Source organism: Pinus tabuliformis, chromosome 9, assembly GCF_031772625.1.
Source record: "Pinus tabuliformis cultivar Carrire ecotype Pingquan chromosome 9, CPIR1, whole genome shotgun sequence".
Lineage (NCBI taxonomy): Eukaryota > Viridiplantae > Streptophyta > Pinopsida > Pinales > Pinaceae > Pinus > Pinus tabuliformis.
The window spans coordinates 98,900,344-98,926,201 of record NC_142307.1 but is presented as its reverse complement, the minus strand read 5'-3'; the positions used below and the strand labels follow the sequence as shown (position 1 = coordinate 98,926,201).

General features: G+C 37.9%; 1 protein-coding gene across 1 annotated transcript; it reads left to right on the top strand.

Annotated features, from left to right (window-relative positions):
- Positions 1–255: 255 nt before the first annotated feature.
- On the top strand, positions 256–2,867 carry LOC149147275 (glutamate receptor 3.1-like). The gene is made up of 5 exons (XM_089441774.1): positions 256–624; positions 720–1,006; positions 1,134–1,165; positions 1,269–1,666; positions 2,424–2,867. Exons 1-5 carry the CDS (start codon positions 256–258, stop codon positions 2,865–2,867), a joined length of 1,530 nt encoding a protein of 509 aa, XP_089297900.1.
- The last annotated feature ends 22,991 nt before the right edge of the window (positions 2,868–25,858 follow it).

Below are 25,858 nucleotides of genomic sequence, written 5' to 3'. Positions count from 1 at the left end.
CAATATCGGAAACCTGTTTGCTGCCCAACTTTAACGCCCGAGAAAATGACGTTGCGTTACGTCAGGGCTGAACCACGTGTCAGCTCCAAATTGTATCGGAGCTCCTTCCCGGATTATTCCTTCGTCGGCAAATCGCTCCGAGAAAATCCGGTGAACGGTTTCTGGCTTGGTTCACGGTTTCTCGTGGTCTGCGTTGAAATTAGATTTCAACACATGTATTCTACGCCCTGATTTGTAGATCCCCTCTTTTGGGCAATGGGGGCAGCCGGATTGAGATTTTCGGTTGCATGCGTGATTCTTATGGTTAGCATCCATACGATTTATAAGGAAAATATACATGCACATGCAGTAGATGAAAATTACATAGCACCATCTTCCTCCCTCTGTCCAGCACCATCTCCCTCCCCATGTCCTACAAGATTGAGAGTGGGAGTGCCTTGGAAGAGATACTACAGAGAATTCGTTTCAGCTGAGAAAAATGGAACCAACCCCACGGGATTCTGCGTGAAAGCTTTTGAAAAGGCAATTGAAGGACTAAATTGTACGGTCGAATATATCACATTCGGGAATGGAAGTGTTGCGCCGCCGAGCTACGATGAACTCGTTCAGCGAATTGCAGACAAGGTACGCGTACAACGTGTGTGTGCTCATTATATCGTTTTGTGATAACAAAATTATAATTTATCATATTTTTCATTTCATGTTGCCTTCCTTTTCAGGAAATTGATGCAGTTGTAGGAGACATAACCATCACAGAAAACCGATCCCAAAAAGTAGAGTTTACACAACCTTTCTTAGACTCGAGCCTAGTGGCAGTAGTCCGTCTGAGAGATGAAAGTTTGATTCGTTCTCCGCTGATTTTTATGAAACCTTTCAGCAATCAATTGTGGCTACTGATAGTTGTTTTCTTCGTTTGGGGGCTCTTGGCGGTCTATCTTTTGGAGCGCCCAAAGAATCCACCCGTCCAAGGGAGGCGTGATAGCAGCCGATTTGGGGTAGTATTAATGTAAGAAACAACTATTTGGGCATGCTCTATTCAAGCGCCTCAATAGATTAAACATACAGGCACGAAACTGCTTGGCAAATCCATTGTATGAAACAATACTTAACAATACATATATGTTTGCGTGCAGGTACACTTTTTCGACATGGTTCCCTAATCCTGGTAAGTTTAATTCTTCTCCAATACCACAAGTTGTGTTTTGTAATTAAAATAACCAAAAGCTTATAATAACGATCCCCATGTTGAATAATTTGGATATAAGCAGAAGATACTCGAAGTGTTATGGGGCGCACAGTTGTTGTAGCCTGCCTTGTTGTTACGGGAATTCTGTATTCGTGTTATACTGCAAATTTATCGGCTATTCTAACAGCCTCACGGTTAGAGCCAACTATTAATGACATCCAGAGTGTGCTGGCAAGGCAGGACATAAAAATTGGGTATTGGAATGGCTCCTTCATCGAAGATTTCTTGAAAAATGTGTGGGGAATAAGTGAAAAGAGGCTCATAAGTCTAACCGCAGAACCTGATTTTTACAATTATTTGTCTAAAGGTGTAGTGGATGCCATCATAGATGAAGGCCTATACATGCAATCCCTAGTGGCCAACCATTGCAGTGAACTCGCCTTCGCTGGGTCTCCGTTCACTAATCTAAATTGGGGATTCGTAAGTTCTTTATAACTTTTTTTAGTCTAAAAAAATTATTTTTTATTAAATGAAGGTGATTACAACAGAGTGTTTCTGATTTACGGTTTTCTCATTCAATAAAAAGTTAGTACAAAATTCTACTTACTTATCATATACCCAATATCTACTTATGATTTGATTCTGAAAATTTATTAGTATATCATTATTTCTGAAGTGTGTCTATCCTAGTCTCAATAAGGTCCACTTATACAGAATTGCTCTGCTATAAGATTTCTATAGTTCTTTCATTTATTACTAAATCCTGTTGGTAAGCGTGATCTGCTGCAATGTCCCTTTTTGATAACATGTTTGCAACCCCATTTTGTTCAGGATACCCCTGTACTCATTTAATGACACTTTTTGAGTCTCACAATATCTTTATAGTCTCAATACCAACCATTTTGCTCATAAAAATGTTCCCCATAGTATTATAATTTCAACGAGAGTATTTGTGCCACTTCCTCTTTCCCATCAAAAATAATAAAACATACCAAGTTCATTACAATATAAGCCCATCCACATTTCAAATGTATACACACCCCCATAAAAAACCAGCTAGAAATCCACTTCAAATATCGATATACTTGATGTTACCTCTATGACCTTTTCTCATATTTGTTCCAATCTCACGGTAGTAGGCAGCAGTCTTAATGATAGTTGTTATATCTATGTAATTTCATTTCAATTTCCCAAAACATTCATGGAAATTTTGAGTGGTTTTTCATCTTTTGGGCAGGCTTTTGACCCAATCCTTCATCAACTAGCAACGAACATTTCTAGCAGAATACTGCATTTAACGGAGAGCGGGGAATTGTACAAAATTCAAAGGGATTCGTTGCCTCAATATGAGAGTTATTGCCGTAACCAATCTATGTCAGATTCCAACCAACTTCAGGTTCAGCAGTTCTGGGGCCTGTTCGCCATATCAACATCGGTGACAGTGATAGTATTAATGGTTAAAATTGTGCGGAGAAGATGCAGGACGTCTAGAGGAACAGATTCAGGAACTCCTCGAAACAGTAGGTTTATCGAGGTACGGCGGGGAGCATGGCGTGGAGGCCAAGCAGGAGGACTTCCAGTTTCGAGGAGGTTTATCGAGCTACAGCCTCGAGCATGGTCGTCGAGGCTAAGCAGGAGGATTGGAACTATTTCAGAAACTTCCGGAGAGGAAGTCACCTGATACAAGTGAATGCCCTGCTGTTTAGCAGCAGGTAACCTGTTGGACACCATGTGTGTGTAAATATTATGTTAGTAAATATTACTTAGTTATTTCTATCTCACTTCATTGATATTCTTAAGAACTAGTATTAAAGTGTTGGATGATTTAAGGGAGAGATTAAAAAAGTTGTGAGCTAGGAAAGTTGTTTGCTTATTGTATTTATGTAGGAGGAATATATTGTTGCTAGTTGTAAACTATCTAAATCTTTGAATAAAGATGCATAATGTTGTGTTTTCTACCTTTGTTGACATTGTGATGGTGTTATAGAAGTTTGTGTTCATATATGCTTCAATAGAGATTAGATCTATGATTGTAGGAAATATATGTAGAGTTGCTTCTATTCTGAAGGTCATAATTCAACCATTCATTTTATTACTTGAGTTTCCCATTTGGATAAAATCTAGTGTAGGGATTACAGTATAAAAATATTTGATATGTTTGGGAATCTATTAGAGAAATCTCAACTTGAAACTAATGTGTGAGATCATGATGCATGCTAATCAAAAGTTAGAAGAGATTGAATAATTGGCTCTTAAATCATGACCAAAACTCACATCTATTGTTCCTCCCAACTGTTCAATTTTTATATGGAAGAGAACAATGGCAAGGCACCCCATGGAGGAAAATATCTTCCTCACTTTATGATGCAGGAGCATCCAACTAAAAGTCAACAGCTGGAATTGACTTCTTCTGTTGGGCAGAAGAAGAAGTTTTTGAATTTTATTTTATTTTGTTTTAAGTTAAATTTGGGCTAACATATCCATTGTAATTTGCAATTAAAAGAACAATTAGATTAGGATTAGTTAAAGTGTTAGGGATTAGTTTCAATAGATTATTGTAAAAACTAAAAGACAGTTTCTCAACCATATTGGAATGCTGGAAAGGTATAAAACAAAACCAAATCCACCTAGGTGAGGGTCTGCCATCTTATGGAAGAAGAATAATCAGAAATAATTGATTTGACAAACTATGTGTGTGAAGCATTTTATTATCATAAATTCTTTGTAATTATATGTGACATTCTCGACATATTAAGGCTAAATAGATTGTTAACCACATACTGGGTTCTGTTTGATAAACAAACTAACAACACAGGAACCAGGACCATGAACCAAGATGGATTCAAATTAAACAAGGAGGAACAACAAATCATCTACAATCGAATTGAACCAGGAAGAAACAACGTATTTCAAATCAAGATTACAGTCGAAACAAACTGAGTGAGTACAACATTTAAACAGAAGATACCACAGGTACATTCTACAAAAATATTTTGATAAACAAAATCTAAAATATTTTCATTTCAAAGAGTCCAAAATATACATCGAACTGGCCGTAACATTGGACGAGCTCCAAATGGTATTGAACAACAAACCCAGCAAGGGTTTATAAAAATATATGTATTATCAAATGGCTACATTCTGCCCTACTCACAAAACTGATAACATATTCAAACAAACCCGAGACAAGCACAGTACTGCTCAATAATATGATATGACAAAAACCCTCTTGGGGTTTTAAGTTTTTTAATGCAACTAAACTACCAGTCACAAAGGAAAGGCCCTACCCTTTTTGCACAGGGGAGCTTCAACCTTGAAGTTAGCAAGGAGCTATCTAGGTTTGATACCTGCAACCACAACAAAATACCCAAATCAAAAAGACAGAGAATTACGATTGTCAGACAAGACTGCAAAGAGAGGAAGCAAAGAATTCCATTGATAACTTACCTAGAGAGACAAGTCATTGAACCAGGAGACGAGAAGACTGGAATAAGCACAAGTAGGGCTCCGTCATAGTGAGGTTACAAATGGTTTTTACCTACTCACAAAGGAGCCCAAAGATCAGTAAAACGAAGACAAATGTTGATGGAAAGAATCAGAACAAAAGACTTACCTATGTATGACAAAGCCGAGATGCTCAGGAGCGAAGCCGAAACCCATTGATCATGTAGAAGACGATTATAGAAGTCACATACAAAACTGTGGAAATCTAAGCAGAAGTTGAAGGATAATAGTAACAAAATGAACAACGTTACCAAGCATGTGTGTCTCGTGAAGACAGAGACCCTACAAAGAAGAAGTCGAAGCCATTTCACACAGACAGAGAACCTCCACAAACCATAGACGATCACAAGGTCGAAACCCTTGCCCTCTCATTTCTCTTAGGCCTTGCGAAGAACAAGCAGAAGTGAAAAACAAACCCTAAGGACGAAAAACAAGGGTCTTTTAACAGGAGAAATAAGCCCACGGATTCAACATGAGATTGCATGAGGGTGATCGCTTAAGGGAAGGGTGTAGGTAGGTAGAATTAATTTCTAAATTAATTATAAGGTCTTTGAAGTACCAACGCCGACAGTATTAAATTTATTGGAATTAAATTTTGAATCCTCAAGTTTCCCACTAATTGTGGTATCAAAGCAGGTTTCTCTTCTTTCAGTGAAGATGGAGGTAGGAAGTGTTGGCATTATGATACATATGTTGTACTTGATGGCAACCCACTCATCTCAGATAATAAATTATAATGTAGAGAAAAGTTCACGCACTTATATGCAAAGAAAATTTTATTTCATGTAGAGAAAAGTTCATGCACTTTTATGCAGAGAAAAGTTAATTTCATGTAGAGAAAAGTTCACACACTTTTATGCAGAGAAAAGTTTATTTCATGTAGAGAAAAATTTCACGCACTTTCATGCAAGGAAAAGCGCGTATATGTTGGAGAACTTACCTTTGGTCCATGGTAGTTAGTCCTTGGTATTTGAACCTATGGTTTTGGACCATGGTACCTCGTCAGAAGTGTTGATCCCAAGTATTGGGTTCATGGTATTGGTTTATTATGGTTTTGGTCCGTGGTATTGCATGTAGAGAAAAAGTTCACGCACTTTCATGCAAGGAAAAGCGCGTATATGTTGGAGAACTTACCTTTGGTCCATGGTAGTTAGTCTTTGGTATTTGAACCTATGGTTTGGACCATGGTACCTCGTCAGAAGTGTTGATCCCAAGTATTGGTTCATGGTATTAGTTCGAGAGTTTTTTATCCTATGGTTTTGGCTCGTGGTATTGCATCCAAAAGTGTTAATCTCACGCACTTTCATGGTTGGTTCATGGTATTATGTTATGAAACCAACTCAAGAAAAGATAGAAAAGAAAGATCAACGCCTTAGAATTCAGCCTCTTCGAGGGGGCAACCTCCTTTACATTACATAAATGAACAATTCTTGGATGATACAAATGACAAAACCTCCTTTCTATATATAGGAGTCTAAGGAGTCACAATATAATCCAGCCGACCTAACAATAATAATATAAAGCCACAAAAATAACAATAGAGGGATTCTATGGGGCACAAAAATAACAATATGTGGGTAATAGGGGCACAACAATATAAATAAGGGGTATAACTACAATAGTAATGGGGTAATCACTAGTATTATAGGGACCCAACATGCCCCTCTCCTTCAAAAAAGTGTTGTCCTCAACGCTTGAGTAGTTCTGGATACTTCTGCATAAAATTCTCATCCTCCCATGTGGAATCTTCAGCGGATAAGTTCTTCCACTTGATAAGATACTCTGAAATTGATCGATTTCGTAGCTGTCGAGTTCTTGTTTCTGTGACTGCTTCCGGTTCCAATATAATTTTTCCTTCCTCGTCAAGTTCTGGCAATATTGTTTGAACTGGGAGCTTGTCGCCTATAACCTTCTTTAAACATGAAACATGGAAAACTGGGTGCAATCGAGAAGCTGCAGGAAGCTCCAATTTGTATGCCATAGTACCAATCTTTTGCAACACCTTGTACGGACCATAATACTTTGGTGATAATTTATTATCCTTCTTAGCTTGCTTTAGGGACATTTGCTTATATGGTTGTAGCCGTAGGAATACCCAATCACCTACATCAAAACTTCTTTCACTGCGATGTTGATCTGCCTGTTGTTTCATTCTATTTTGTGCCAACACGAGGTTATCCTTTAAGAGTTGGAGGACTTGTTGTTGATGTTCGATGTGATGTTCCACTGCTTGAACCTTAGAATTTTCTCTTAAATATGATGTGATGGATGGTGGTTGATACCCATAAAGTGCCATAAATGGGGTCATTTTTGTTGCTGTATGGAAGGAAGTGTTATACCACCATTCAGCCAGAGGCAACCATTTGACCCATTGTGTCTGTTTATCAGATACAAAGCAACGAAGATATCCTTCCAAACATTTGTTTACTATCTCAGTTTGCCCATCAGATTGAGGATGATAAGATGAGCTATGAGCTAACTGAGTACCAAGACAAGAAAATAATTCTGTCCAAAAATTTCCAGTGAAAATGGGATCTCTGTCACTTACAATAATCTTTGGGTTTCCATGTAGCTTTTGAACTGTTTCCATAAATGCAGTAGAAACTGTACTGGCTTTAAATGGATGTGATAATGCACAAAAGTGTGCATACTTGGTAAGTCTGTCAACTACCACCATGATGACACTCTTTCCCTCAGACTTGGGTAAACCTGTGATAAAATCCATTGAAACCTCCTCCCAACGTTGGCTTGGAATGGATAAAGGTTGTAATAGACCCGGTGTCTTAATTGTTTCAACTTTATTTTGTTGGCAAACCAAACATTCCGCCACAAACTTTTGAATATCTGATTTAAGGCCATCCCAAAAAAATTCCTTCTTAACCCTGTGGTAAGTTTTTAAAAATCCTGAGTGCCCTCCTAAGGGAGAAGTGTGCAATTCCATAAGAATCTTTTGTTTTAGCTGGGAATTCTTACAGAGGTATAAGTGATCTTTGTACCATAACGAATCATTTTTCCAGCTAAATGTATCAGAAGTACTGGAATCTTGTTGTAGCTTTGAATAAGTGCCCACACTTCTTCGTCATTCTTCCATTCCTCCCTTGCTTCGTTTATCCAATCTGGTTGGATAATAGAAATGGCACACAACAATGCTTCCACATCCTCATCCTTTCTTGAGAGTGCATCTGCCACCACATTTTGCTTCCCTTTTTTGTAGATGATTTCAAAGTCATAACCCAACATCTTTGTGACCCACTTTTGTTGCTCTTCAGAGGATAATCTTTGTTCTAAAAAGTATTTAAGGCTATCATGATCCGTTTTTACCTTGAAGTGTCTTCCCATTAGGTAGGGTCGCCATTTCTTAAGTGCATGGAGTATTGCCAACATTTCCTTCTCATAAATAGCTTTGCTTAAAAACTTTCCCTTGATTGGACGACTTTCAAAAGCAATGGGTCTTTCATCTTGCATTAGAACAGCACCAATTCCATTTCCTGAAGCATCACATTCCACAATAAAGGTTTTTGTGAAGTCCGGTGTAGCTAAGACCGGTGCTTGGCACATTGCCTCTTTAAGATGTTCAAAGGCCTTTGTTGCTTCCGGAGTCCATGAAAATGAATCTTTCTTCAATAATGTTGTTAGAGGTGCTGCTATTCTCCCATAATTCTTAACAAACTTGCGATAATACCCTGTCAACCCAAGAAATCCTCGCAGATGCTTTATGGATGTGGGGATTTTCCATTCCTTAATGGCTTTAATTTTGCTAGGGTCTACCTTAACTCCTTCATGAGATACAATATGACCCAAATATTCCACCTCCTGGACTCCAAAGAAACATTTGGATCTTTTTGCATATAATTGTTTCTCCTCCAATAGTTGTAGCACCTTGTCAACATGTTCAACATGATCCTTCCAAGACTTGCTGTAGATTAGTATATCATCAAAAAATACTAACACAAATTTTCTAAGGAATGGTTTGAAAATTGAATTCATCAAACCTTGAAATGTTGAAGGTGCATTGGTAAGGCCAAAAGGCATGACCAAAAATTCATAATGACCCTCATGAGTTCTAAATGCCGTTTTCGGAATGTCTTCAATCTTCATTCTGATTTGATGATATCCCGAACGAAGATCCAACTTGGTGAAGTAAATTGATCCATGCAATTCATCCAGTAATTCATCAATGACAGGAATGGGGAACTTATCTTTAATAGTGAGCTTGTTGAGCTCCCTATAATCTGGACACATGCGCCATGATCCATCCTTCTTGTGCACCAATACTACTGGAGCTGAGAAAGAACTTTGACTCGGTTGAATTATACCAGCCTCTAGCATTTCTGCAACCATACGTTCAATTTCACTTTTTTGGACATAGGGATATCTGTACGGCCTGATGTTTGGAGGAACACTTCCTGGAATCAGATGAATAGCATGATCATGATCACGCATAGGTGGGAGACCTTTGGGAGTCTCAAATACCTTGGAATGATTGTCCAGGACTTTTTGGAGATCTGGAGAAATAGATGATTCCAATGTGGAAACATCTAGCGAACATAATTGTGCAATTACACCTCTTTGCTCCTTTTTTAGAAGCTTTGTCATGCCATTAGAGCTGATTATCTTTCCTGGTTTCCCTGCAATACCCCTTAATTCAACTTCCTTTCCTTCCACAGAAAATTTCATGAAAAGTTCTTGAAAATTAAAAGCTATTGTACCCAAGGATTGTAGCCATTGGACTCCTAGTACAACATCAGCACCTCCCATTGGAATGGAAAGCATTGGGCTAGTCAATACATATTCTCCCATGGATAGCTTGATATTATGGCACTTTCCAGAAACAATTTATTGTTCCTCCATTTGCAATCATCACTTGACACTCTGATGTTGGATATAGGAAGCAATTCAATTCTTTTGCTACCCTACAATGAATAAAATTGTGGGTGCTTCCTGAATCAATCAACACTATTACCTTTTTCTTCTTGATTTGTCCTTCTATCTTGATGGTTTGAGGAGTGGTAATTCCCGCCAATGCATTACAAGATATGGTCGGATTTATTTGTTCTTCATCTAGGCTTTGTTCCTGGAATATATCCTCTTCTTTTGACCTTTCTTGCTCCTTTTCTTCTTCCTCTTCACAATCTATGTAGAATAATTTCTTCTCAGCACACTTATGACCTTTTGTGTATTTGCTATCACAATTGTAACAAAGCCCTTTTGCTCTTTTTTCTTCCAATTGTTGTGGTGTCAACCTTGTAGGTTGTGGAAGACTATGGGCAACAACACTTCCGTCTTTATAGTTGTGAATGGTATGCTTCCTAGTTGCCATAATTTTGCTTTCCATTTTTCTTGCTAACCTGAATGCCTTCTCTAATGAATCAGGTTCCCAAAGGCGCACATCATGTTGGATATTATCCTTTAAAGACCCTATGAACACATCAATCCTATGCTCCTCTGGAATATCTTTTACCCTTATGTTCAATTTTTGGAACTCCTCAATGTGCTCCATTATTGAACCCTTTTGTTTGAGACTTATCAATTGGCTAAAAAAAGTGTTGCTTTTTGTATCCTCATAATGTGCTATCAATTCTTCCGTAAAAATTGCCCAAGTGATAAATTGTTTACGAGAACAAAGCCATTGATACCATACAAACTGATTTGGTTCCAAATATAAAGTTGCCATACGTACCTTTTGTGTGTTTTGCACATTATTGAGATCGAAGAATTGCTCCATCTGTAATATCCATGTGGCGGGATCCTTGCCATCAAACTTCCTCATATCGATTTTTGGAACATGGTGAGTCTTCGATCCAACATTAGAGTCTATGGAATCATGATTAACATTTCTTTTGTTCTCATCATGAGTTTCCTTTAGTACTCTTTCACCCTTAGTGACCATTTCTTGTAGCAACTTATCCATCTTATCATCCATGCCATCAATTTTAGCGTCCATGCCATTCACCTTAGCTTCCATGCCATCCATCTTAGCTTCTACACCTTACTTTAAACCGTCCATCTTAGCTTCTACATCTTTCCTTAAACCATCCATTTTAGATTCTGTTGCTTTTTGTGCAAGTGACATTTGTTGCACTTGTTCTTGTAATTTTGATATATCATGTAGCATTTCTTCCTCTTCTTCATGAGTCATGCTAGAGCTTTCAGGTTCCTTACTAGGTGTTTGCATTTTCTTTCCTCGGGGCATCAGTTACCGATAATAATTCTCTACTATGCCCTTTGAATTCCTTCAAAATAAATTTTCAAACCAAGCTTAAGCAAAAATTAAAGAAAATCTACACACCTTTTTTCACTTTGTAGGAGCTCGATATTGCATCTGATGTATCTCTGTACTTTCTGATCATCTAGTTCTGAATTTGTGATCTGTAGTAGCCCTCTGTGTCCTCTTTCCAATGCCACAAGTCTGACCCAAATTGGATTCTCCAAGGAAGAGTTATGTGAAATCTCCCACAGTGACTTGATTATAGACTAGTTCAGTAGAGCGAACTTGTACGACATGCCACATGTCACTGTTTCAACCTTTGACTCTGAAACATATATAAACGAAAACTACAGTCCGTCCTCTTTCTGTAACTTCTTACGAAATTTCAATCCGATGCTCAGAAAGAAAGTTATGACGATTTTTCCCAGGTCACCTTTTTTGAGTGTAATTCAGGAGTCTGCAAAAAGACCAACTTCCTCAGATCATATCTCCGAAAATATCGCGCGAAAAACTCTGAAATTCGGACCCAAGGTTCAACGCGATTTCTTCTCAAATGGGTTTTTTTTGCGACTTCTGAAACGTCACAGAAAACAAGTTATAGCGAAAATTCCACGATGACCTGTTTGGAGCAGCGAAACCCTAGAATCCAAAGCTCTGATACCAAATGTTATGAAACCAGCTCAAGAAAAGATAGAAAAGAAAGATCAACGCCTTATAATTCAGCCTCTTCGAGGGGGAAACCTCCTTTACATTACATAAATGAACAATTCTTGGATGATACAAATGACAAAACCTCCTTTCTATATATAGGAGTCTAAGGAGTCACAATATAATCCAGCCGACCTAACAATAATAATATAAAGCCACAAAAATAACAATAGAGGGATTTTATGGGGCACAGAAATAACAATATGTGGGTAATAGGGGCACAACAATATAAATAAGGGGTATAACTACAATAGTAATGGGGTAATCACTAGTATTATAGGGACCCAACATATTAGTTCGACAGTTTTTGATCCTCTGGTTTTGGCCCGTGGTATTGCATCCAAAAGTGTTGATCTCACGCACTTTCATGGTTGGTTCATGGTATTAGTCCAACAGTTTTTTGATCCTATGGTTTTGGACCGTGGTATTGTGGAAGGCCTAAGACTATAAAAGAAGAAGGAGATCATTTGGCAAAGTATCATCGAACGAATTGAATATCTAATAAGTGCTAGATCTGAAATGTTTGTGATTGGGTTATGGTGCAGATATGGATCTGAATGAAGGAGGAACCTTAGCGCATAAAGAAGGATAACTTCTATTGATGGGTCACAATCTTTATGCTTGAATAATAGTATCTTTGTATGATTTTGATCTGTTATATGAGGCGCATGCTTGATCTATAAATCTGACAATCTGGGTAAATTAGTGTCTGAATATTTGAAAGAAGGAATTATCCTTTATAGATCTGCACACAGGTTTCAGGTTGTTGAAGTAGCGTATATCTTTAAATTATGATCTAGCTGCCTCTGTCTATTGCTGCAGTATTTGGTGTGTGGTTACTGTTACTGTGTTCTGGGTACAACTGTCAGAGAAGTGTTTACTTGATTCAGTGCTAATTCGGAAAAGGAGATTGTTTGATGCAGATATACTTGATGATTGATTGATGTTCATGGATCCAGTTTAAAAATTTATGAAAAGTGGTCCTTGAAAGAAAAGAAGTAGGGGGTTGTAACTCCCTTCCAGGAGAGAGAATTGTAGCTCTCTGCAGGTTGCAACCTGCGTACTGTTAAAGGACTGCACCAATACAAAATCATTGTAAAAGGAATTTCTAATTGAAAGAAGATAGAGACATATTGCAGCAGGTGGTTTTCACCCACATTGGGTTTCCACCTTATATCTTGTGTTCTTTGGTGTGACTATCTGTTTTTCTTGTTCATGCTCATTATTTTATGGTACTGACATACAATAATTCAAAGTATAAATATATTGAAAAAGAATTAGATAATAATGATTCACCCCCCCTCTCAGTATTATTTCCAACAATTGGTATCAGAGCAGGTCCTTCTGAAGAAGCTTGATCGCTTGAAGGAAGATCTAACATCATAAGCAACTACGAGAGGGAAGCATCAATCAGGCCACCGATTTTTGATGGGACAAACTTTGTATATTGGAAGGTAAGAGTTACTGCCTATCTTCAATCTTTGGGTACAGAAGTATGGGACATTATAGAAACAGGGTATACTTTTCCATCAGCTACTCCTACAGATTCAGCCGAGAAGAAGAAATATGAAACAAATGCAAAGGCGGTTAATACTCTTCTAGGATGTTTATCTCAATTTGAATTCATGAAGGTTATGCAATATAAATCCGCAAAAGAAATATGGGACAAGATTGTTTTGAGCTACGAAGGAGATGAACAGGTAAAACGTGCAAAACTTCAAACCCTCAGGATTCAGTATGAGAATCTCAGAATGTATAATGATGAAAGTGTGGCTAACTATTTTCTTCGTGTGGATGAGATTGCTAATTGTCTGAAAAATTTGGGTGAAGAAATAAAAGAGGCTGTTGTGGTTGAAAAAGTTCTAAGATCTTTGTCACCTAGGTTTGAATCTAAAGTTTCTGCTATAGAAGAAAAGGAGAATCTACAACATCTTAAAATGTCACAACTACATGGAATTCTAACTGCTTATGAAATGAGAAAAGGAGGTCCATCTGACAGTAAAGAAGCTGCCTTCAAGGCTTCAGGTAAATGAGAGTACTATGAATCAGGACATGGGTCAGAAGAAGAAGAAGAATCAAATTTTGTCAGAAATCTTCAACGGGGTGCTGGACGGTTCAGAGGTAAGTTACCCTTCAAATGCTTTTCTTGTGGAAGAGTAGGTCACTATGCTGCCAAATGTCCTCATAAGGATAAGATCAACAAGGGAAAGGAACCTATTAGATGGAACAAAAAACAGAATGCAAATAAGAAAAGATACTACACTCATGAAGACAGTGATGGTCTATCAAATAGTGATGAAGATGAACGAGGTAATGACTATAAACTTTTAATGGCATTTGAAGATGATGATTACATGGATGCTATAGATGTGGATAGGTTTTATGAAGAGATTTCTAGACTTAAGACATGTATAGAAGAAAAGAATATGATCATTGATATTCTACAATTTCAAATTGATGAAAAAGAAAAGTATCTTGAAAAGTTAGAAGGTGAAATTGTTGGCCTTAGAAAAGAAATTGAGAAAACAAAGGCTATTAATCTTAAGTTTGTCAAAGGATCTGAAACTCTGGATGAGATCATCAATGTACAACGTTCTCCGCTAAACAAGACAGGTCTGGGGTATAATGGAGAAACATCTCAAGCATCCACCTCAAAGAGTTATCTTGTTGCAGCAAGAAGGAATGAGCAAAAGCACAATGGAGATCATCAGGTAAAGCAGGGATGAAATACATCAAGAACGAACAAAGACTATTAGGTAAACCAGGGGCAATCTGTCTTAAGGATGAACAAAAGCTACAACCAGCCACAGGTAAAATCTTCTCAATTTGCTTCAAGAATGGATGACAATAGAAATTACAATCATTTGGCCGGTAGATTTGATAATCGCAGAAGTTTCTTCAATGGGCAATGTTTCTCTTGCCATAACTTTGGTCACAAAGCAGCTCAATGTGTTGCATATAAAACAATCATGACTAGAGAAGCTCAAAAACAAAGAAGTATGATCGGGATTACAAAAAGGACCTATAACAACTTTTCGGCCCTTGAAAACGAAGTTGTTCTATTTGCAATAACTTTGGTCATGAAGATTATGAATGCAGGAGCAGGTTTCAGCAGACAAAGGAACAAGCCTCAAGCACAAGAACATGGAGAATAAAGGAACCACAAACAGAAAGATGTGGGATAGCCTTTTATGCAGAGGGACAGGAAAATCTATGGTACATCGACAGTGGATGTTCGAAGCATATGACAGGTGATAAAGAAAAACTTGAATCATATTCTGCTTTAGAAAAGGGAAAGAAAGTTTCTTTTGGAAATGATACTCCAGCAACTATAAAAGGAAAAGGCACAGCTCAGTTAAAAGAAAAGGTTAAAGCTGGAAATGTTTTGTATGTTGATGGCTTGAAGCATAACCTTCTGAGTGTCAGTCAGATGTGCGATCAAGGAACCGAGGTAATATTTCGATCAAATGGATGTAGCGTTTGTGATCTTGATACAGGGAAAACAATGATCAAAGGTAGAAGAACTCCAAATAATCTATACATATTTGAAGAAGGACAACAACAATGCTATTTGAGCAAGGATGATGAACATTGGTTATGGCACCGGAGGTTGGGGCATCTAAGCTTTTCACAAATAAGGAAGGCATGCAAATATCAGGCAGTTCGTGGTCTTTCAGATATCAAAATTCCAGACAACACTATATGCAAATCATGTCAGTTTGGTAAGAAAACCAGAACCAACTTCCCGGAGAAGGAAGGATCAGCCAGCAGGTCTCTTGAACTAGTCCATACAGATGTATGTGGTCCTTTCAGGACGAGGTCACCTCGAGGAGAAGAATACTTGATATTATTCATTGACGATTTCTCCAGGTTTGTTTGGTTAGGACTTTTGAAGCACAAAGACGAAGCATTAGAAAAATTCAAATCCTTCAAAGCCTTGGTTGAAAATGAATTAGGTTACAAAATTAAGTGCCTCAGGTCCGACAGAGGTGGGGAGTTTACCTCAAATGAATTTTTCGATTTCTGTGAAGAACATGGGATAAGAAGGGAATTCTCTACAGCTAGAACTCCTTAGCAAAATGGAGTGGTGGAAAGGATGAACAAAACAGTCCAACAAATGGCCCGTGCTATGCTTGATGAGTCCGGAACTCCCGCGACTTTCTGGGGTGAAGCTGCATATGCTGCGGTTGTTATTCTCAATAAAACAAATGTCCGAGTGAACAGCACTCAAACTCCTCATGAACTCTGGTATGGTGAGACTCCTTCGGTAAAACACTTCAAAATCTTTGGGAGCAAATGCTATATTAAGAATACTGATGAGCAACTTGGCAAACTTGAACCTAGAGCAGATGAAGGCATTCTTCTTGGTTATTCTCCACACAGCAAAGCATATAAGTGCTACAATAAAAGACTTGGAAGAATTGTTGACAACATTGATGTAGTGGTTGATGAAAAAGGATACATTCCTAGGCAAGTAAATCATGAAAATATCGAAGAAGATGAAGACTACCCTCAAAGACAGAATGATGAAGAAGAAGAACCTCAAGAAGCACCAGAGGAACAGATAAGGGTAGAAGAGAAGACTCCATTCCGAAGAATCATCCAGAATCTCAGATTTTGGGGCAAAAAGAAGCAGGTGTACAAACAAGAAGAAAAATTGCAGAAGCTTCAAGCTATTTGGCATTACTCTCATCCACTGAACCACAAAATGTAAAAGAGGCATGCAAAGATGAATGTTGGGTCAAAGCAATGGATGAAGAACTTGAGCAAATCGAAAAGAAAAACACTTGGGAATTGGTTCCTAGACCAAAGGATAAGAATGTTATAGGGACAAAATGGGTCTTCAAAAATAAGTTGAATGAAAATGGGGAAGTAATTAGAAACAAGGCCATACTTGTTTGTAAAGGGTATGCGCAGCAAGAAGGAATAGATTTTGAAGAAACTTTTGCTCCTGTTGCAAGACTTGAGGCCATCCGAATGTTTCTTGCTCTCTCAAGCTTTCAAAAGTTCAAAGTATTTCAAATGGACATGAAATCAGCCTTTCTGAATGGAGACTTAGAAGAAGAAGTATACATTGAGCAGCCATACGGTTTCATTCTTGGAAATGAACCAAATCTTGTATGCAGATTGAAAAAGGCTCTCTATGGTCTTAAACAAGCTCCAAGGGCTTGGTACTATCCTTTGAACAAATATCTTCATCAACAAGTTTTTCAAAAGGATCAGCAGATAGCAATCTTTATATAAAAATTGAAAATGACAAATTGCTGATACTTGTTGTGTATGTAGATGACATTATCTTTGGCAGCAATGAAGAATCTATGAGTCAAAGCTTTGCCTTGGTGATGCAGAAAGAATTCGAAATGTCCTTGCTTGGAGAATTGACATATTTTCTGGGCCTGCAAATCCAACAAAAGGAAGGAGGGATCTTCTTGTCTCAAACCAAGTATCTCAAGCAGATTTTGAAGAAATATGGAATGGAAGATGCAAAACCAGTATGTACACCCATGGTCATAGGATGTAGCCTCAGTGCAAATGATGAATCAGCAACAGTACATCAACCAACCTATAGATCTATGATTGGAAGTCTACTTTATTTGACAGGTACCCGACCAGACATCATGCATGCAATCAGAATAGTTGGAAGATTTCAGGCAAATCCAAAGGAAACTCATCTTCAGGCAGTAAAGAGAATCTTCAAATATCTTCAAGGGACTCAAAATTATGGCTTATGGTATCCTAGAGATACAAATCTCACACTTCATGCTTATACTGATGCAGATTGGGCCGAAAGCGTGGATGACAGGAAGAGCACAAGTGGTGGTGCATTCTTTATGGGTTCCAAATTAGTATCTTGGTTCAGCAAGAAACAGAGTTCAATTGCCTTGTCTATAGCTAAAGCAAAATATGTTGCTGCTGCATCTTGCTGCACTCAAATCCTTTGGATGATGCAGACCTTGCAGGATTTTCAAATCACTTGTACACCACCCATCTCCATCTTATGTGATAATACAAGTGCAATCAACATTTCAAAGAACCCAGTCATGCATTCAAAAACCAAGCACATACCAATCAAGTATCACTTTCTCCGGGAAAAAGTGCTTGAACAAAAGGTCAAGTTGGAGTATGTTCCTTCTAAGGAACAGTTTGCTAATATACTCACCAAACCATTGCCTAGGGAGACCTTTGAATACCTCAGGAAAAAGCTAGGGGTTGTTGATGCATCATCTTGTTGTTGAATCTCTTCTGATTGTTGGTTGTACGCAAGGTTCATCTGAAGTATATGCGTACATGTGCTGGGTTGCGGATTGGTCAAAGATCGAATGGCACAGGTTCAGGGGGAGCATATCATGCATTATTGGCATTATGGAGGAAGTATAGAAGGAGATCATGGATGCTAGTTTGAATATTGCTGCAATACGTCTCTATCTCTTTCATGGTCATAGATTATGGTTCTTCTTTGTAGATCTGGTTTATAGTCAGGGGGAGCATAACCCTTTGCCCTTGATGTCAAAGGGGGAGAGTGATTGGTTGTTGTTGCCATCAAGTCCAAAGGGGGAGATTGTTGGCATTATGATACATATGTTGTACTTGATGGCAACCCACTCATCTCAGATAATAAATTATAATGTAGAGAAACGTTCACGCACTTATATGCAGAGAAAAGTTCACGCACTTTTATGCAGAGAAAAGTTTATTTCATGTAGAGAAAAGTTCACACACTTTTATGCAGAGAAAAGTTTATTTCATGTAGAGAAAAAGTTCGCGCACTTTCATGGAAGGAAAAGCGCGTATATGTTGGAGAACTTACCTTTGGTCCATGATAGTTAGTCCTTGGTATTTGAACCTATGGTTTTGGACCATGGTACCTCGTCAGAAGTGTTGATCCCAAGTATTGGGTCCGTGGTATTGGTTTATTATGGTTTTGGTCCGTGGTATTGCATGTAGAGAAAAAGTTCACGCACTTTCATGCAAGGAAAAGCGCGTATATGTTGGAGAACTTACCTTTGGTCCATGGTAGTTAGTCCTTGGTATTTGAACCTATGGTTTGGACCATGGTACCTCGTCAGAAGTGTTGATCCCAAGTATTGGTTCATGGTATTAGTTCGACAGTTTTTGATCCTATGGTTTTGGCCCATGGTATTGCATCCAAAAGTGTTAATCTCACACACTTTAATGGTTGGTTCATGGTATTAGTTCGACAGTTTTTGATCCTATGGTTTTGGCCCATGGTATTGCATCCAAAAGTGTTGATCTCACGCACTTTCATGGTTGGTTTATGGTATTAGTCCAACAGTTTTTTGATCCTATGGTTTTGGACCATGGTATTGTGGAAGGCTTAAGACTATAAAAGAGGAAGGAGATCATTTGGCAAAGTATCATCGAATGAATTGAATATATAATAAGTGCTAGATCTGAAATGTTTGTGATTGGGTTATGGTGCAGATCTGGATCTGAATGAAGGAGGAACCTTAGCGCATAAAGATGGATAAGTTCTATTGATGGGTCATAATCTTTATGCTTGAATAATAGTATCTTTGTATGATTTTGATCTATTATATGAGGCGCATGCTTGATCTATAAATCTGACAATCTGGGTAAATTAGTGTCTGAATATTTGAAAGAAGGAATTATCCTTTATAGATTTGCATGCAGGTTTCAGGTTGTTGAAGTAGCGTATATCTTTAAATTATGATCTAGCTGCCTTTGTCTATTGCTGCAGTATTTGGTGTGTGGTTACTGTTACTGTGTTCTGGGTACAGCTGTCAGAGAAGTGTTTACTTGATTCAGTGCTAATTCGGAAAAGGAGATTGTTTGATGCAGATATACTTGATGATTGATTGATGTTCATGGATCCAGTTTGAAAATTTATGAAAAGTGGTCTTTGAAAGAAAAGAAGTAGGGGGTTGTAACTTCCTTCCAGGAGAGAGAGTTGTAGCTCTCTGCAGGTTGCAGCCTGCGTACTGGTAAAGGACTGCACCAGTACAAAATCATTGTAAAAGGAATTTCTAATTGAAAGAAGATAGAGACATATTGCAGCAGGTGGTTTTCACCCACATTGGGTTTCCACCTTATATCTGGTGTTCTTTGATGTGACTATCTGTTTTTCTTGTTCATGCTCATTATTTTATGGTACTGACATACAATAATTCAAAGTATAAATATATTGAAAAAGAATTAGATAATACTAATTCAATCCCCCCTCTCAGTATTATTTCCAACAATTGGTATCAAAGCAGGTCCTTCTGAAGAAGCTTGATCGCTTGAAGGAAGATCTAACATCATGAGCAACTACGAGAGGGAAGCATCAATCAAGCCACCGATTTTTGATGGGACAAACTTCGTATATTGGAAGGTAAGAGTTACTGCCTATCTTCAATCTTTGGGTACAGAAGTATGGGACATTATAGAAACAGGGTATATTTTTCCATCAGCTACTCCTACAGATTCAGCTGAGAAGAAGAAATATGAAACAAATGCAAAGGCGGTTAATACTCTTCTAGGATGTCTATCTCAATCTGAATTCGTGAAGGATATGCAATATAAATCCGCAAAAGAAATATGGGACAAGATTGTTTTGAGCTACGAAGGAGATGAACAAGTAAAACGTGCAAAACTTCAAACCCTCAAGATTCAGTATGAGAATCTCAGAATGTATAATGATGAAAGTGTGGCTAACTATTTTCTTCGTGTGGATGAGATTGTTAATTGTATGAAAAATTTGGGTGAAGAAATAAAAGAGGCTGTTGTGGTTTAAAAAGTTCTAAGATCTTTGTCACCTAGGTTTGAATCTAAAGTTTCTGCTATAGAAGAAAAGGAGAATCTACAACATCTTAAAACGTCACAACTACATGGAATTTTAACTGCTTATGAAATGAGAAAAGGAGGTCTATCTGACAGGAAAGAAGCTGTCTTCAAGGCTTCAGGTAAAGGAGAGTACTATGAATCAGGACATGGGTCAGAAGAAGAAGAAGAATCAAATTTTGTCAGAAATCTTCAACGGGGTGCTGGACAGTTCAGAGGTAAGTTACCTTTCAAATGCTTTTCTTGTGGAAGAGTAGGTCACTATGCTGCCAAATGTCCTCATAAGGATAAGATCGACAAGGGAAAGGAACCTATTAGATGGAACAAGAAACAGAATGCAAATAAGAAAAGCTACTACACTCATGAAGACAGTGATGGTCTATCAAATAGTGATGAAGATGAACGAGGTAATGACTATAAACTTTTAATGGCATTTGAAGATGATGATTACATGGATGCTATAGATGTGGATAGGTTTTATGAAGAGATTTCTAGACTTAAGACATGTATAGAAGAAAAGAATATGATCATTGATACTCTACAATTTCAAATTGATGAAAAAGAAAAATATCTTGAAAAGTTAGAAGGTGAAATTGTTGGCCTTAGAAAAGAAATTGAGAAAACAAAGGCTATTAATCTTAAGTTTGTCAAAGGATCTGAAACTCTGGATGAGATCATCAATGTACAACGTTCTCCGCTAAACAAGACAGGTCTGGGGTATAATGGAGAAACATCTCAAGCATCCACCTCAAAGAGTTATCTTGATGCAGCAAGAAGGAATGAGCAAAAGCACAATGGAGATCATCAGGTAAAGCAGAGACAAAATACATCAAGAACGAACAAAGACTATTAGGTAAACCAGGGGCAATCTGTCTTAAGGATGAACAAAAGCTACAACCAACCACAAGTAAAATCTTCTCAATTTGCTTCACGAATGGATGACAATAGAAATTACAATCATTTGGCTGGTAGATTTGATAATCGCAGAAGTTTCTTCAATGGGCAATGTTTCTCTTGCCATAACTTTGGTCACAAAGCAGCTCAATGTGTTGCATATAAAACAATCATGACTAGAGAAGCTCAAAATCAAAGAAGTATGATCGGGATTACAAAAAGGACCTATAACAACTTTTCGGCCCTTGAAAACGAAGTTGAATGTTCTATTTGCAATAACTTTGGTCATGAAGATTCTGAATGCAGGAGCAGGTTTCAGCAAACAAAGGAACAAGCCTCAAGCACAAGAACATGGAGAATAAAGGAACCACAAACAGAAAGATGTGGGATAGCCTTTTATGCAGAGGGACAGGAAAATCTATGGTACATCGACAGTGGATGTTCGAAGCATATGACAGGTGATAAAGAAAAACTTGAATCATATTCTGCTTTAGAAAAGGGAAAGAAAGTTTCTTTTGGAAATGATACTCCAGCAACTATAAAAGGAAAAGGCATAGCTCAGTTAAAAGAAAAGGTTAAAGCTGGAAATGTTTTGTATGTTGATGGCTTGAAGCATAACCTTCTGAGTGTCAGTCAGATGTGCGATCAAGGAACCGAGGTAATATTTCGATCAAATGGATGTAGCGTTCGTGATCTTGATACAGGGAAAACAATGATCAAAGGTAGAAGAACTCCAAATAATCTATACATATTTGAAGAATGACAACAACAATGCTATTTGAGCAAGGATGATGAAAATTGGTTATGGCACCAGAGGTTGGGGCATCTAAGCTTTTCACAAATAAGGAAGGCATGCAAATATCAGGCAGTTCGTGGTCTTCCAGATATCAAAATTCCAGACAACACTATATGCAAATCATGTCAGTTTGGTAAGCAAACCAGAACCAACTTCTCGGAGAAGGAAGGATCAGCCAACAGGCCTCTTGAACTAGTCCATACAGATGTATGTGGTCCTTTCAAGACGAGGTCACCTCGAGGAGAAGAATACTTGATATTATTCATTGACGATTTCTCCAGGTTTGTTTGGTTAGGACTTTTGAAGCACAAAGACGAAGCATTCGAAAAATTCAAATCCTTCAAAGCCTTGGTTGAAAATGAATCAGGTTACAAAATTAAGTGCCTCAGGTCCGACAGAGGTGGGGAGTTTGCCTCAAATGAATTTTTTGATTTCTATGAGGAACATGGGATAAGAAGGGAATTCTCTACAGCTAGAACTCCTCAACAAAATGGAGTGGTGGAAAGGATGAACAAAACAGTCCAACAAATGGCCCGTGCTATGCTTGATGAGTCCGGAACTCCCGCAACTTTCTGGGGTGAATCTGCATATGCTACGGTTGTTATTCTCAATAAAACAAATGTCCGAGTGAACAACACTCAAACTCCTCATGAACTCTGGTATGATGAGACTCCTTCGGTAAAACACTTCAAAATCTTTGGGAGCAAATGCTATATTAAGAATACTGATGAGAAACTTGGCAAACTTGAACCTAGAGCAGATGAAGGCATTCTTCTTGGTTATTCTCCACACAGCAAAGCATATAAGTGCTACAATAAAAGACTTGGAAGAATTGTTGACAGCATTGATGTAGTGGTTGATGAAAAAGGATACATTCCTAGGCAAGTAAATCATGAAAATATCGAAGAAGATGAAGACTACCCTCAAAGGCAGAATGATGAAGAAGAAGAACCTCAAGAAGCACCAGAGGAACAGATAAGGGTAGAAGAGAAGACTCCATCCAGGTACATTCAGAAGAATCATCCAGAATCTCAGATTTTGGGGCAAAAAGAAGCAGGTGTACAAACAAGAAGAAAAATTGCAGAAGCTTCAAGCTATTTGGCATTACTCTCATCCACTGAACCACAAAATGTAAAAGAGGCATGCAAAGATGAATGTTGGGTCAAAGCAATGGATGAAGAACTTGAGCAGATCGAAAAGAACAACACTTTGGAATTGGTTCCTAGACCAAAGGATAAGAATGTTATAGGGACAAAATGTGTCTTCAAAAATAAGTTGAATGAAAATGGGGAAGTAATTAGAAACAAGGCCAAACTTGTTTGTAAAGGGTATGCGCAGCAAGAAGGAATAGATTTTGAAGAAACTTTTGCTCCTGTTGCAAGACTTGAGGCCATCTGAATGTTCATTGCTCTCTCAAGCTTTCAAAAGTTCAAAGTATTTCAAATGGACGTGAAATTAGCCTTTCTGAATGGAGACTTAGAAGAAGAAGTATATATTGAGCAGCTAGATGGTTTCATTCTTGGAAATGATCCAAATCTTGTATGCAGATTGAAAAAGGCTCTCTATGGTCTTAAACAAGCTCCAAGGGCTTGGTTCTATCGTTTGGACAAATATCCTCATCAACAAGGTTTTTCAAAAGGATCAGCAGATATCAATCTTTATATAAAAATTGAAAATGACAAATTGCTGATACTTGTTGTGTATGTAGATGACAATATCTTTGGTAGCAATGAAGAATCTATGAGTCAAAGCTTTGCCTTGGTGATGCAGAAAGAATTCGAAATGTCATTGCTTGGAGAATTGACATATTTTCTGGGCCTGCAAATCCAACAAAAGGAAGGAGGGATCTTCTTGTCTCAAACCAAGTATCTCAACCAGATTTTGAAGAAATATGGCATGGAAGATGGAAAACCAGTATGTACACCCATGGTCATAGGATGTAGCCTCAGTGCAAATGATGAATCAGCAGCAGTACATCAACCAACCTACAGATCTATGATTGGAAGTCTACTTTATTTGACAGGTACCTGACCAGACATCATGCATGCAGTGGGAATAGTTGGAAGATTTCAGGCAAATCCAAAGGAAACTCATCTTCAGGCAGTAAAGAGAATCTTCAAATATCTTCAAGGGACTCAAAATTATGGCTTACGGCATCCTAGATATACAGATCTCACACTTCATGCTTATACTGATGCAGATTGGGCCGGAAGCGTGGATGACAGGAAGAACACAAGTGGTGGTGCATTATTTATGGGTTCCAGATTAATATCTTGGTTCAGCAAGAAACAGAGTTCGATTACCTTGTCTACAGCTGAAGCAGAATATGTTGCTACTGCATCTTGCTGCACTCAACTCCTTTGGATGATGCAGACCTTGCAGGATTTTCAAATCACTTGTACACCACCCATCTCCATCTTATGTGATAATACAAGTGCAATCAGCATTTCAAAGAACCCAGTCATGCATTCAAAAACCAAGCACATACCAATCAAGTATCACTTTCTCCGGGAAAAAGTGCTTGAACAAAAGGTCAAGTTGGAGTATGTTCCTTCTAAGGAACAATTTGCTGATATACTCACCAAACCATTGCCTAGGGAGACCTTTGAATACCTCACGAAAAAGCTAGGGGTTGTTGATGCATCATCTTGTTGTTGAATCTCTTCTGATTGTTGGTTATACACAAGGTTCATCTGAAGTATATGCGTACATGTGCTGGGTTGCGGATTGGTCAAAGATCGAATGGCACAGGTACAGGGGGAGCATATCATGCATTGTTGGCATTATGGAGGAAGTACAGAAGGAGATCATGGATGCTGGTCTGAATATTGCTGCAATACGTCTCTATCTCTTTCATGGTCATAGATTATGGTTCTGTTGATGCCTCGAAAATCGCTACAACAACATTGGGGGATAACCACCCGGTCCGGACCTTAAAAGCAGCTCCTTTTCCGTTTGGTGTGGTGGCTCCGACTGTTCATCTAGGTCCAGTTACCTTCTCCTTATTGCTATTGGTTTATAATGTATCTTTAACTACCAATAGACAGGGACATCAGATCACTTCTTCTTGCTGATCAGGCAAGAGAATGACCCTTAAGCTGATTTGGGTTCAACCAAGCCACAACTAAAGTTTTGCCTCTTTGAGGAGAGGACTTAACAAAGTGTATAATTTACTCTAAATGCAAGTTTATTCTATGATGCAAGCAAAAGAAACTAATCTAAATCCTATCTTAATTAGGCAGATATAGATCTAACCCAACTAAGAGCAAGATAATTAAAATATTAGGATTTAAACATGTCTTGCTTATAATGAATATCAAGTTAATGAAGTAGTTCAATTAACTGATATTATGGTTACCAAAACACATCCTATTGAGACCTTAAAACTGAAATGATAAATCAACAACATTCAGGAAGTAGTTCTCAAAATGATATTGATTATCAAATCAATAAATCCAATAATCGAATAATGATATGCAGAAATAGTTCACACACATTATTATTCAATAAATCAGTTTCATAAGACAGATTTCAGAGTAAGTAGTTACTCCAAAATGAGAAATTAATCCATAAAAACAGAGATACATAATAACAAGATTGAGACAAATTACCCATATTGACAATAGTGCACAAACACGAATAAAATGACACATTCATATCACCATAAAAATAAAACTGATATTTGAAACAGTAGTATTAGAAATACCAATTTATTGCATCCATTTCTCTGTTCTTGGTCTCTAACAACCCTTTACATTGC

Coding starts and splice junctions, on each gene's coding strand:
- LOC149147275 (XM_089441774.1), top strand. CDS start 256: ATGGGGGCAGCCGGATTGAGATTTTCGGTTGCATGCGTGATTCTTATG. Junction 625..719: donor TTCAGCGAATTGCAGACAAG/GTACGCGTACAA, acceptor CTTCCTTTTCAG/GAAATTGATGCAGTTGTAGG. Junction 1,166..1,268: donor GACATGGTTCCCTAATCCTG/GTAAGTTTAATT, acceptor GGATATAAGCAG/AAGATACTCGAAGTGTTATG.